This window comes from Oncorhynchus tshawytscha, linkage group LG16 (assembly GCF_018296145.1).
Source record: "Oncorhynchus tshawytscha isolate Ot180627B linkage group LG16, Otsh_v2.0, whole genome shotgun sequence".
NCBI lineage: Eukaryota > Metazoa > Chordata > Actinopteri > Salmoniformes > Salmonidae > Oncorhynchus > Oncorhynchus tshawytscha.
In genome coordinates, this window is record NC_056444.1 from 29,418,718 (window position 1) to 29,431,241 (window position 12,524).

The 12,524-nt window shown below is 46.0% G+C and overlaps 1 protein-coding gene and 1 long non-coding RNA gene across 8 annotated transcripts in view; one reads left to right on the forward strand and one right to left on the reverse strand.

The window, feature by feature from the left end:
• zmiz1a (zinc finger, MIZ-type containing 1a) overlaps positions 1-12,524 on the forward strand; it is a 265,059-nt gene that overhangs the window by 244,499 nt on the left and 8,036 nt on the right. For 5 of the 7 annotated variants that reach the window (XM_042299071.1, XM_042299067.1, XM_042299068.1 and 2 more), the window contains 7 exons: positions 110-397; positions 587-769; positions 6,288-6,356; positions 6,529-6,691; positions 9,266-9,476; positions 12,079-12,157; positions 12,300-12,431. In XM_042299071.1, the coding sequence (XP_042155005.1) occupies positions 110-397; positions 587-769; positions 6,288-6,356; positions 6,529-6,691; positions 9,266-9,476; positions 12,079-12,157; positions 12,300-12,431 (1,125 nt within the window). The remainder of the gene's footprint in view (positions 1-109; positions 398-586; positions 770-6,287; positions 6,357-6,528; positions 6,692-9,265; positions 9,477-12,078; positions 12,158-12,299; positions 12,432-12,524) is intronic. The other 2 variants (XM_042299069.1, XM_042299070.1) reach the window with 1 other exon arrangement.
• LOC121839601 lies at positions 2,274-5,523 on the reverse strand. The gene is made up of 5 exons (XR_006079057.1): positions 5,498-5,523; positions 4,677-5,214; positions 2,703-2,874; positions 2,453-2,628; positions 2,274-2,299 (listed from the first exon to the last, which is right to left on the reverse strand). It is a non-coding gene; the product is annotated as an uncharacterized LOC121839601 (long non-coding RNA).

Sequence of the window (12,524 nt, forward strand, 5' to 3'; positions counted from 1 at the left end):
ATAATGTCCTGTTTTGTGCCTGCAGAAAATCAGGTATTACTACATACACAATAATAACACCTGCAACTTCCTACCTGACTGTCTCTTCATCCTGTTTTCCTCCTTCCAGATATGTTCCTCCTTCCAGATGGGCCCAACTCAGGCGTACAGCAACCAGTTCATGAACCAGCCTGGCCCCAGAGGGCCCCCTGGAGGCATGAACCCAGGCAGCATGGGCCAGGCCATGAACAACCCCAGCATGGGTGGGCCTCCCATGGGCATGAACCAAACTCGAGCCCCAGCCATGGGGCCTTTTGGGGCTCACGGCCAGAGGATGTCCCAGCAGGGCTACGGAGGACCTGGAGGCCCCAGGCAGGCCATGCCTATGCAGGGAATGAAGAGGCCCTATCCTGGAGAGGTGAGTTGGATGGGGTGGGTGGGAGGGGGTGCTTTTCCTTTCAGTATAATATGACCATAGTACATGCCTTTCTCCAGTAGGTCAATTTCCTTTATTTTTCATCTTAAAACCAATGCCTCCTCACTTAATGAAAATAAAAAACAGCTTTAAGTTATTGATTGTTTCTCCCCCTCTCTCTCTTCCTTACAGCCAAACTACGGGGGTCAGCAGTATGGTCCTAATGGTCAGTTCCCTCCCCAGCAGAGTCAGTACCCCACCTCTAACCCCTCCAGGCCAATGCCCTCCCCCAACTACCCGGGCCAGAGGATGCCTGGGGGGCAGGGGCCAGGCCAGTACCACCCGCAAGGCATGCCCATGGGACAGTACTATAAGGTTAGAACTCCTTCACAGTAACACACCTATCTACCTGTAAGACCTCCCTCACAGTAACACTCCAGATCTACCTGTAAGACCTCCCTCAGAGTAATACTCCAGATCTACCTGTAAGACCTCCCTCACAGTAACACTCCCTATCTACCTGTAAGACCTCCCTCACAGTAACACTCCCTATCTACCTGTAAGACCTCCCTCACAGTAACACTCCCTATCTACCTGTAAGACCTCCCTCACAGTAACACTCCCTATCTACCTGTAAGACCTCCCTCACAGTAACACTCCCTATCTACCTATAAGACCTCCCTCACAGTAACAATCCAGATCTACCTGTAAGACCTCCTCACAGTAACACTCCCTATCTACCTGTAAGACCTCCCTCACAGTAACACTCCATCTACCTGTACGACCTCCCTCACAGTAACACTCCATCTACCTGTAAGACCTCCCTCACAGTAACAATCCAGATCTACCTTTAAGACCTCCCTCACAGTAACACTCCAGATCTACCTGTACGACCTCCCTCACAGTAACACTCCAGATCTACCTGTAAGACCTCCCTCAGAGTAATACTCCAGATCTACCTGTAAGACCTCCCATCACAGTAACACTCCCTATCTACCTGTAAGACCTCCCTCACAGTAACACTCCAGATCTACCTGTAAGACCTCCTCACAGTAACACTCCAGATCTACCTGTAAGACCTCCCTCACAGTAACACTCCAGATCTACCTGTAAGACCTCCCTCACAGTAACATCCAGATCTACCTGTAAGACCTACCTCACAGTAACACTCCAGATCTACCTGTAAGACCTCCCTCACAGTAACACTCCAGATCTACCTGTAAGACCTCCCTCACAGTAACATCCAGATCTACCTGTAAGATCTACCTCACAGTAACACTCCAGATCTACCTGTAAGACCTCCTCACAGTAACACTCCAGATCTACCTGTAAGACCTCCCTCACAGTAGCACTCCAGATCTACCTGTAAGTCCTCCTCACAGTAACACTCCAGATCTACCTGTAAGACCTCCCTCACAGTAACACTCCCTATCTACCTGTAATATCTCCCTCACAGTAACACTCCAAATCTACCTGTAAGCTCTAGACCTCCCTCACAGTAACACTCCCTATCTACCTGTAAGCTCTAGACCTCCCTCACAATAACACTCCCTATCTACCTGTAGTCTCTAGACCTCCCTCACAGAAACACTCCAGATCTACCTACCTGTAAGCTCTAGACCTCCCTCACAGTAACACTCCAGATCTACCTGTAAGCTCTAGACCACCCTCACAGTAACACTCCAGATCTACCTGTAAGAGACCTCCCTCACAGTAACACTCCAGATCTACCTGTAAGCTCTAGACTCCCTCACAGTAACACTCCCTATCTACCTGTAAGACCTCCCTCACAGTAACAATCCAGATCTACCTGTAAGACCTCCCTCACAGTAACACTCCAGATCTACCTGTAAGCTCTAGACCTCCCTCACAGTAACACACCAGATCTACCTGTAAGCTCTAGACCTCCCTCACAGTAACACTCCAGATCTAACTGTAAGCTCTAGACCTCCTCACAGTAACACTCCAGATCTACCTGTAAGTCCTCCCTCACAGTAACACTCCAGATCTACCTGTAAGACCTCCCTCACAGTAACACTCCCTATCTACCTGTAAGACCTCCCTCACAGTAACACTCCCTATCTACCTGTAAGCTCTAGACCTCCCTCACAGTAACACTCCCTATCTACCTGTAAGCTCTAGACCTCCCTCACAATAACACTCCCTATCTACCTGTAGTCTCTAGACCTCCCTCACAGAAACACTCCAGATCTACCTACCTGTAAGCTCTAGACCTCCCTCACATTAACACTCCAGATCTACCTGTAAGACCTCCCTCAGAGTAATACTCCAGATCTACCTGTAAGACCTCCCTCACAGTAACACTCCCTATCTACCTGTAAGCTCTAGACCTCCCTCACAGTAACACTCCCTATCTACCTGTAAGCTCTAGACCTCCCTCACAGTAACACTCCCTATCTACCTGTAAGCTCTAGACCTCCCTCACAATAACACTCCCTATCTACCTGTAGTCTCTAGACCTCCCTCACAGTAACACACCAGATCTACCTGTAAGCTCTAGACCTCCCTCACAGTAACACTCCAGATCTACCTGTAAGACCTCCCTCACAGTAACACTCCCTATCTACCTATAAGACCTCCCTCACAGTAACAATCCAGATCTACCTGTAAGACCTCCTCACAGTAACACTCCCTATCTACCTGTAAGACCTCCCTCACAGTAACACTCCAGATCTACCTGTAAGCTTTAGACCTCCCTCACAGTAACACTCCAGATCTACCTGTACGACCTCCCTCACAGTAACACTCCAGATCTACCTGTAAGACCTCCCTCACAGTAACACTCCAGATCTACCTGTAAGACCTCCCTCACAGTAACACTCCAGATCTACCTGTAAGACCTCCCTCAGAGTAATACTCCAGATCTACCTGTAAGACCTCCCTCACAGTAACACTCCCTATCTACCTGTAAGACCTCCCTCACAGTAACACTCCCTATCTACCTGTAAGACCTCCCTCACAGTAACACTCCCTATCTACCTGTAAGACCTCCCTCACAGTAACACTCCAGATCTACCTGTAAGACCTCCCTCACAGTAACATCCAGATCTACCTGTAAGACCTACCTCACAGTAACACTCCAGATCTACCTGTAAGACCTCCCTCACAGTAACACTCCAGATCTACCTGTAAGACCTCCCCCTCACAGTAGCACTCCAGATCTACCTGTAAGACCTCCCTCACAGTAACACTCCCTATCTACCTGTAAGACCTCCCTCACAGTAACACTCCAGATCTACCTGTAAGACCTCCCTCACAGTAACACTCCAGATCTACCTGTAAGACCTCCCTCACAGTAACACTCCAGATCTACCTGTACGACCTCCCTCACAGTAACACTCCAGATCTACCTGTAAGACCTCCCTCACAGTAACACTCCAGATCTACCTGTAAGACCTCCCTCACAGTAACACTCCAGATCTACCTGTAAGCCCTCCCTCACAGTAACACTCCAGATCTACCTGTAAGACCTCCCTCACAGTAACACTCCCTATCTACCTGTAAGATCTCCCTCACAGTAACACTCCAAATCTACCTGTAAGCTCTAGACCTCCCTCACAGTAACACTCCCTATCTACCTGTAAGCTCTAGACCTCCCTCACAATAACACTCCCTATCTACCTGTAGTCTCTAGACCTCCCTCACAGAAACACTCCAGATCTACCTACCTGTAAGCTCTAGACCTCCCTCACAGTAACACTCCAGATCTACCTGTAAGCTCTAGACCTCCCTCACAGTAACACTCCAGATCTACCTGTAAGCTTTAGACCTCCCTCACAGTAACACTCCAGATCTACCTGTAAGCTCTAGACCTCCCTCACAGTAACACTCCCTATCTACCTGTAAGCTTTAGACCTCCCTCACAGTAACACTCCAGATCTACCTGTAAGCTTTAGACCTCCCTCACAGTAACACTCCAGATCTACCTGTAAGCTCTAGACCTCCCTCACAGTAACACTCCAGATCTACCTGTAAGCTCTAGACCTCCCTCACAGTAACACTCCAGATCTAACTGTAAGCTCTAGACCTCCCTCACAGTAACACTCCAGATCTACCTGTAAGTCCTCCCTCACAGTAACACTCCAGATCTACCTGTAAGACCTCCCTCACAGTAATACTCCAGATCTACCTGTAAGACCTCCCTCACAGTAACACTCCAGATCTACCTGTAAGATCTCCCTCACAGTAACACTCCCTATCTACCTGTAAGCTCTAGACCTCCCTCACAGTAACACTCCCTATCTACCTGTAAGCTCTAGACCTCCCTCACAGAAACACTCCAGATCTACCTACCTGTAAGCTCTAGACCTCCCTCACATTAACACTCCAGATCTACCTGTAAGACCTCCCTCACAGTAAAACTCCCTATCTACCTGTAAGCTCTAGAAACTCGCCTCACAGTAACACTCCAGATCTACCTGTAAGCTCTAGACCTCCCTCACAGTAACACTCCCTATCTACCTGTAAGCTCTAGACCTCCCTCACAGTAACACTCCCTATCTACCTGTAAGCTCTAGACCTCCCTCACAATAACACTCCCTATCTACCTGTAGTCTCTAGACCTCCCTCACAGTAACACACCAGATCTACCTGTAAGCTTTAGACCTCCCTCACAGTAACACTCCAGATCTACCTGTAAGACCTCCCTCACAGTAACACTCCAGATCTACCTGTAAGCTCTAGACCTCCCTCACAGTAACACTCCAGATCTACCTGTAAGCTCTAGACCTCCCTCACAGTAACACTGCCTATCTACCTGTAAGCTTTAGACCTCCCTCACAGTAACACTCCAGATCTACCTGTAAGACCTCCCTCACAGTAACACTCCAGATCTACCTGTAAGCTCTAGACCTCCCTCACAGTAACACACCAGATCTACCTGTAAGCTCTAGACCTCCCTCACAGTAACACTCCAGATCTAACTGTAAGCTCTAGACCTCCCTCACAGTAACACTCCAGATCTACCTGTAAGCTTTAGACCTCCCTCACAGTAACACTCCCTATCTACCTGTAAGACCTCCCTCACAGTAACACTCCAGATCTACCTGTACGACCTCCCTCACAGTAACACTCCAGATCTACCTGTAAGCTCTAGACCTCCCTCACAGTAACACTCCAGATCTACCTAAGACCTCCCTCACAGTAACACTCCCTATCTACCTGTAAGAACTCCCTCACAGTAACATCCAGATCTACCTGTAAGACCTCCCTCACAGTAATACTCCAGATCTACCTGTAAGACCTCCCTCACAGTAACACTCCAGATCTACCTGTAAGACCTCCTCACAGTAACACTCCAGATCTACCTGTAAGACCTCCCTCACAGTAACACTCCAGATCTACCTGTAAGACCTCCCTCACAGTAACACTCCAGATCTACCTGTAAGACCTCCCTCACAGTAACACTCCAGATCTACCTGTAAGCTCTAGAAACTCGCCTCACAGTAACACTCCAGATCTACCTGTAAGACCTCCCTCACAGTAACACTCCCTATCTACCTGTAAGACCTCCCTCACAGTAACACTCCAGATCTACCTGTAAGACCTCCCTCACAGTAACACTCCAGATCTACCTGTAAGACCTCCCTCACAGTAACACTCCCTATCTACCTGTAAGACCTCCCTCACAGTAACACTCCCTATCTACCTGTAGTCTCTAGACCTCCCTCACAGTAACACTCCAGATCTACCTGTAAGACCTCCCTCACAGTAACACTCCAGATCTACCTGTAAGACCTCCCTCACAGTAACACTCCAGATCTACCTGTAAGCTCTAGAATCTCGCCTCACAGTAACCTAACCATTTGATAATTTGCTCCTTTTCCCGTTGTGCAGTTGTACATTTAATCATTGATGTCTGTTTCTTTCACAGCAAGAGCCATTCAATGGTCAGAACAGCAACTTCTCTGGTGGTGTATACTCATATAGTCAAGGCAACGGGGTATGTGCTCTCTCCTTTGTTAATATGGGTTTGGGTCTAAGCAAATGGAACTTCCAACAGTTATTTGAATTCTCTATCTCTCATGTTTTTTTAATAACACGTATCACTTTCCTCCTCTCTCTTTCACTCTCCCTCTCTCCACTTCCCCCTCCCTCCTTCCCACTCTCTGCAGGCCCCCAGGCCAGGTAACTACCCCCACTCCCCGGTGCCTGGTAATCCCACACCTCCCATGACCCCCGGAAGCAGTATGCCTCCGTACCTCTCGCCCAACCCAGATGTCAAGCCGCCGTTCCCGCCAGACATGAAACCAAATATGACAGTGCTTCCACCTCCCAGTGAGTAATTACACTGGAGCATCCACACACAAACACAGGAATTAATGAATGTAATGAATGTACACTACATGACCAGAAGTATGTGGACACCTGCTCGTTGAACATCTCATTCCCCCTTTACTGCTATAACAGCCTCCACTCTTCTGGGAAGGCTTTTCACTAGATTATGGAACATTTCTGCTGGGATTTACTTCCATTCAGCCACAAGAGCAATAGTCAGGTCCGGCAACTGAGGTTGGGCAATTAGGCCTGACTTGCAGTCCACGTTCCAATTCATCCCAAAGGTGTTTGATGGGGTTGGGGTCGGGGCTCTGTGCAGGCTAGCCATGTTCTTCCACACTGATCTCAACAAAGCATTTCTGTATGGACCTCTCTTTGTGCACTGAGGCATTGTCATGCTGAAACAGGAAAGGGCCCCAAACTGTTGCCACAAATTTGGAAGAACAGAATCGTCTAGAATGTCATCGTATGCTGTAGTGTTAAGATTTCCCTTCACTGGAACTGAGGGGCCTATCCCGAACCATGAAAAACAGCTCCAGACCATTATTCCTCCTCCACCAAATGTTACAGTTAGCACTATGCATTGGGGAAGGTAGCGTTCTCCTGGAATCCACCAAACCCATATTCGTCCGTCGTACTGCCAGATGGTGAAGCGTGATTCATCACTCCAGAGAATGCGTTTCCACTGCTCCAGAGTCCAATGGCGGCGATGACCCATTTAATAAAGCTCCCGACGAACAGTTCTTGTGCTGACATTGTTTCCAGAGGCAGTTTGGGACTCGGTAGTGAGTGTTGCAACCGAGGACAGACAATTTTTATGCGCTACGCATTTCAGCACTCGGCGGTCCTGTTTTGTGAGCTTGTGTGGCCTACCACTTCCCGGCTGAGCCGTTGTTGCTCCTAGATGTTTCCACTTCATAATAAAAACACTTAAATAAATAAAAAGGACCGGGGCAGCTCTGGCAGGGCAGAAATTTGACCAACTGACAACAACCTCTCCCTCAACGTGAGCAAGAGAAAGGAGCTGAGCGTGGACTATACGGAAAGGAGGACCGAACACGCCCCCATTCACATCGACAGGGCTGTAGTAGAGCGGGTCGAGAGTTTCAAGTTCCTTGGTGTCCACATCCCCAATAAACTATCATGATCCAAACACACCAAGACAGTCGTGAAGAGGGCACGACAAAACCTATTCCCCCTCAGGAGACTGAAAGGATTTGGCTTGGGTCCCCAGATCTTCAAAAAGTTATACAGCTGCACCATCGAGAGAATCCTGACTGGTTGCATCACAGTCTGGTATTGCAACTGCTCGGCATCTGACCATAAGGCGCTGCAGAGGGCGGTGTGTACGGCCCAGTACATCACTGGGGCCAAGCTTCCTGCCACTCGGGACCTATACACTAGGCGTGTCAGAGGAAGCCCCAAAAATGGTCAAAGACTCCAATCACCCAAGTCATAGACTGTTCTCTCTGCTACCGCACGGCAAGCGGTACCGGAGAGCCAAGTCTAGGTCCAAAAGGCTCCATAACATCTTCTACCCCCAAGCCATAAGACTGCTGAACAATTAATCAAATGGCCACCTGGACTATTTACATTGACCCCCCCCTCCTGTTTCTTATCCATGCATAGTCACTAAACCCCTACCTACATGACTTGGTACTGGTACCCCCTGTAAATAGCCTTGTTATTTTATTGTGTTACTTTTTATTTATTTTTATATTTTATATTCTTAACTCTATTTCTTGAACTGCATTATTGGTTAAGGGATTGTAAGTAAGCATTTCACGGTGAGATTTGATTTGATTCAATTTGATTTGTTGGAAAGGTGGCATCCTATGACGGTGCCACGTTGAAAGTCACTGAACTCTTCAGTAAGGTCATTCAAATGCCAATGTTTGTCTATGGAGATTACATGGCTGTGTGCTTGATTTTATACACCTGTCAGCAACGGTGTGGCTGAAGTAGCCAAATCCACTCATTTGAAGGGGTGTCCACATACTTTTGTATATATAGTGTGTATGAATGTACAGTATGGAATTACACACACACACACACACACACACACACACACACACACACAGCAGAGCTATTCCATGCTGTCAGTAGCTCCTTAGATACCTGTGGCTGAAAATACAACAAAGCCTGTCCAACAAGTATTAGCAGAACATTGATGTTTCTATTTCCATTTGATGAGATACAGTACAAAGCCACTGAGACGACTAGTCCACTACATCACCAGGGTCAGGCTCAATTCCTTTTCAATTCAGGAAGTACAATGAAACTACATTTCCAATTCTCTTCAATGCTTTTTAATTGGGAACATTTGGAATTGGAATTTGTTTTACTTTCTGAATTGACTAGAAATGAAATGGATTTGAGCCCAACCCCGATCACTACTACATGCTGCCCTGATACATGGCTGTTGTTGACTCCTATAGCATCTAACCATAGGAATGTACAGCCACGTGTTAGTCAGGGTAATACCACCCAGTGATATCCTGGTGCCCCAGCCACTGTCTACTGTATGTGTGACTGTTAATCAACCAGTATACAACTCTAACCCCACTACCACAGATACCACAGATACATTTAAACGGAAAGCTGACGTCCTATCTTCCTGTCCTGTCTCTCCGCTCCAATCAGCCAATCCCAACGAGGAGCTGCGGTTGACCTTCCCGGTCCGGGACGGCGTGGTATTGGAACCCTTCCGGTTGGAACACAACCTCGCCGTCAGTAATCACGTCTACCACCTGCGACCGTCGGTACATCAGACCCTCATGTGGAGGTGAGATATGGAGAGACAGACGCACACATTCGACCGTCCATGGAGTCTTTTTCTGTACCTCTACAAATGTTATTCCTCTAATAGAATGGCCTATCCATGGCAACCATGATGTTAACATTCCCTGGACAATATTGACCAATTGCAGTCCTGAGAAGTTAACCTTTTACTGCAGTGGGCTAAATCAGGCTCACACACAGTGTGGTTCTTGGTAGTCTTAAACAAATCTACCTTGAAACTAAAGTATCCACCTCAGACACAGTGTGGTTCTTGGTAGTCTTAAACAAATCTACCTTGAAACTAAAGTATCCACCTCACACACAGTGTGGTTCTTGGTAGTCTTAAACAAATCTACTTTGAAACTAAAGTATCCACCTCAGACACAGTGTGGTTCTTGGTAGTCTTAAACAAATCTACCTTGAAACTAAAGTATCCACCTCAGACACAGTGTGGTTCTTGGTAGTCTTAAACAAATCTACCTTGAAACTAAAGTATCCACCTCAGACACAGTGTGGTTCTTGGTAGTCTTAAACAAATCTACCTTGAAACTAAAGTATCCACCTCAGACACAGTGTGGTTCTTGGTAGTCTTAAACAAATCTACCTTGAAACTAAAGTATCCACCTCAGACACAGTGTGGTTCTTGGTAGTCTTAAACAAATCTACCTTGAAACTAAAGTATCCACCTCAGACACAGTGTGGTTCTTGGTAGTCTTAAACAAATCTACTTTGAAACTAAAGTATCCACCTCACACACAGTGTGGTTCTTGGTAGTCTTAAACAAATCTACCTTGAAACTAAAGTATCCACCTCAGACACAGTGTGGTTCTTGGTAGTCTTAAACAAATCTACCTTGAAACTAAAGTATCCACCTCAGACACAGTGTGGTTCTTGGTAGTCTTAAACAAATCTACTTTGAAACTAAAGTATCCACCTCACACACAGTGTGGTTCTTGGTAGTCTTAAACAAATCTACCTTGAAACTAAAGTATCCACCTCAGACACAGTGTGGTTCTTGGTAGTCTTAAACAAATCTACCTTGAAACTAAAGTATCCACCTCAGACACAGTGTGGTTCTTGGTAGTCTTAAACAAATCTACCTTGAAACTAAAGTATCCACCTCAGACACAGTGTGGTTCTTGGTAGTCTTAAACAAATCTACTTTGAAACTAAAGTATCCACCTCAGACACAGTGTGGTTCTTGGTAGTCTTAAACAAATCTACTTTGAAACTAAAGTATCCACCTCAGACACAGTGTGGTTCTTGGTAGTCTTAAACAAATCTACCTTGAAACTAAAGTATCCACCTCAGACACAGTGTGGTTCTTGGTAGTCTTAAACAAATCTACCTTGAAACTAAAGTATCCACCTCAGACACAGTGTGGTTCTTGGTAGTCTTAAACAAATCTACCTTGAAACTAAAGTATCCACCTCAGACACAGTGTGGTTCTTGGTAGTCTTAAACAAATCTACCTTGAAACTAAAGTATCCACCTCAGACACAGTGTGGTTCTTGGTAGTCTTAAACAAATCTACCTTGAAACTAAAGTATCCACCTCAGACACAGTGTGGTTCTTGGTAGTCTTAAACAAATCTACCTTGAAACTAAAGTATCCACCTCAGACACAGTGTGGTTCTTGGTAGTCTTAAACAAATCTACCTTGAAACTAAAGTATCCACCTCAGACACAGTGTGGTTCTTGGTAGTCTTAAACAAATCTACTTTGAAACTAAAGTATCCACCTCACACACAGTGTGGTTCTTGGTAGTCTTAAACAAATCTACCTTGAAACTAAAGTATCCACCTCAGACACAGTGTGGTTCTTGGTAGTCTTAAACAAATCTACCTTGAAACTAAAGTATCCACCTCAGACACAGTGTGGTTCTTGGTAGTCTTAAACAAATCTACTTTGAAACTAAAGTATCCACCTCACACACAGTGTGGTTCTTGGTAGTCTTAAACAAATCTACCTTGAAACTAAAGTATCCACCTCAGACACAGTGTGGTTCTTGGTAGTCTTAAACAAATCTACCTTGAAACTAAAGTATCCACCTCAGACACAGTGTGGTTCTTGGTAGTCTTAAACAAATCTACCTTGAAACTAAAGTATCCACCTCAGACACAGTGTGGTTCTTGGTAGTCTTAAACAAATCTACCTTGAAACTAAAGTATCCACCTCACACACATGGTTATGGACTTTAAAAAATAAGTCACCTGTACCATGTCAGATATAGAGTTGAAATGTATTCCATTTTTAGTTTGCATCCAAATATTACACAACACAGAAGACAAAGAAATATAATTAAACCGTTTGACATAGAAACACTGGATTTTCGCTGTTTAAATGTTTATTTTATTTATGAATAATGACATTATGAATAATATGAGTAACAAAGAGGGAGCTTTTGGTCATTGACTGCAGGAAAGGTCTACGGAACTTTCAACTAAGCTTATTACCAACCCTTGACCAACTGAATCAGGTGTGCTAGTGCTGGGCTGGAACAAAACTGTGCAGTCCTGGCTTGGGTGTCCATGAGGAGTGGATTCAGAAAAACTATTTTGTATTTGGCTATATTGACCTCTGCCCTTTGGTCTTTGACCCCACTAGGTCAGACCTGGAGCTTCAGTTCAAGTGTTACCACCACGAGGACCGACAGATGAACACCAACTGGCCTGCCTCCGTCCAGGTCAGCACACACACACACACACACACACACACACACACACACACACACACACACAAACTCTCATTCATTCAGAAACACACATACTCATGCACACACATGGTCACACGTGTACACACTCACAAGCTGTCCTTCTTCCTTCCAGGTCAGTGTCAACGCCACGCCCCTGACCATCGAGCGAGGCGACAACAAGACGTCCCATAAACCCTTGCACCTGAAGCAAGTGTGCCAGCCCGGCAGAAACACCATCCAGATCACTGTCACTGCCTGCTGCTGTGTGAGTACACCATCCAAAAGAGCATGCAGAACAAAGGATACAAGGGAAATGTTAAATAACATCTGGCTTGATGTTTTAAACTCTTTATAACTA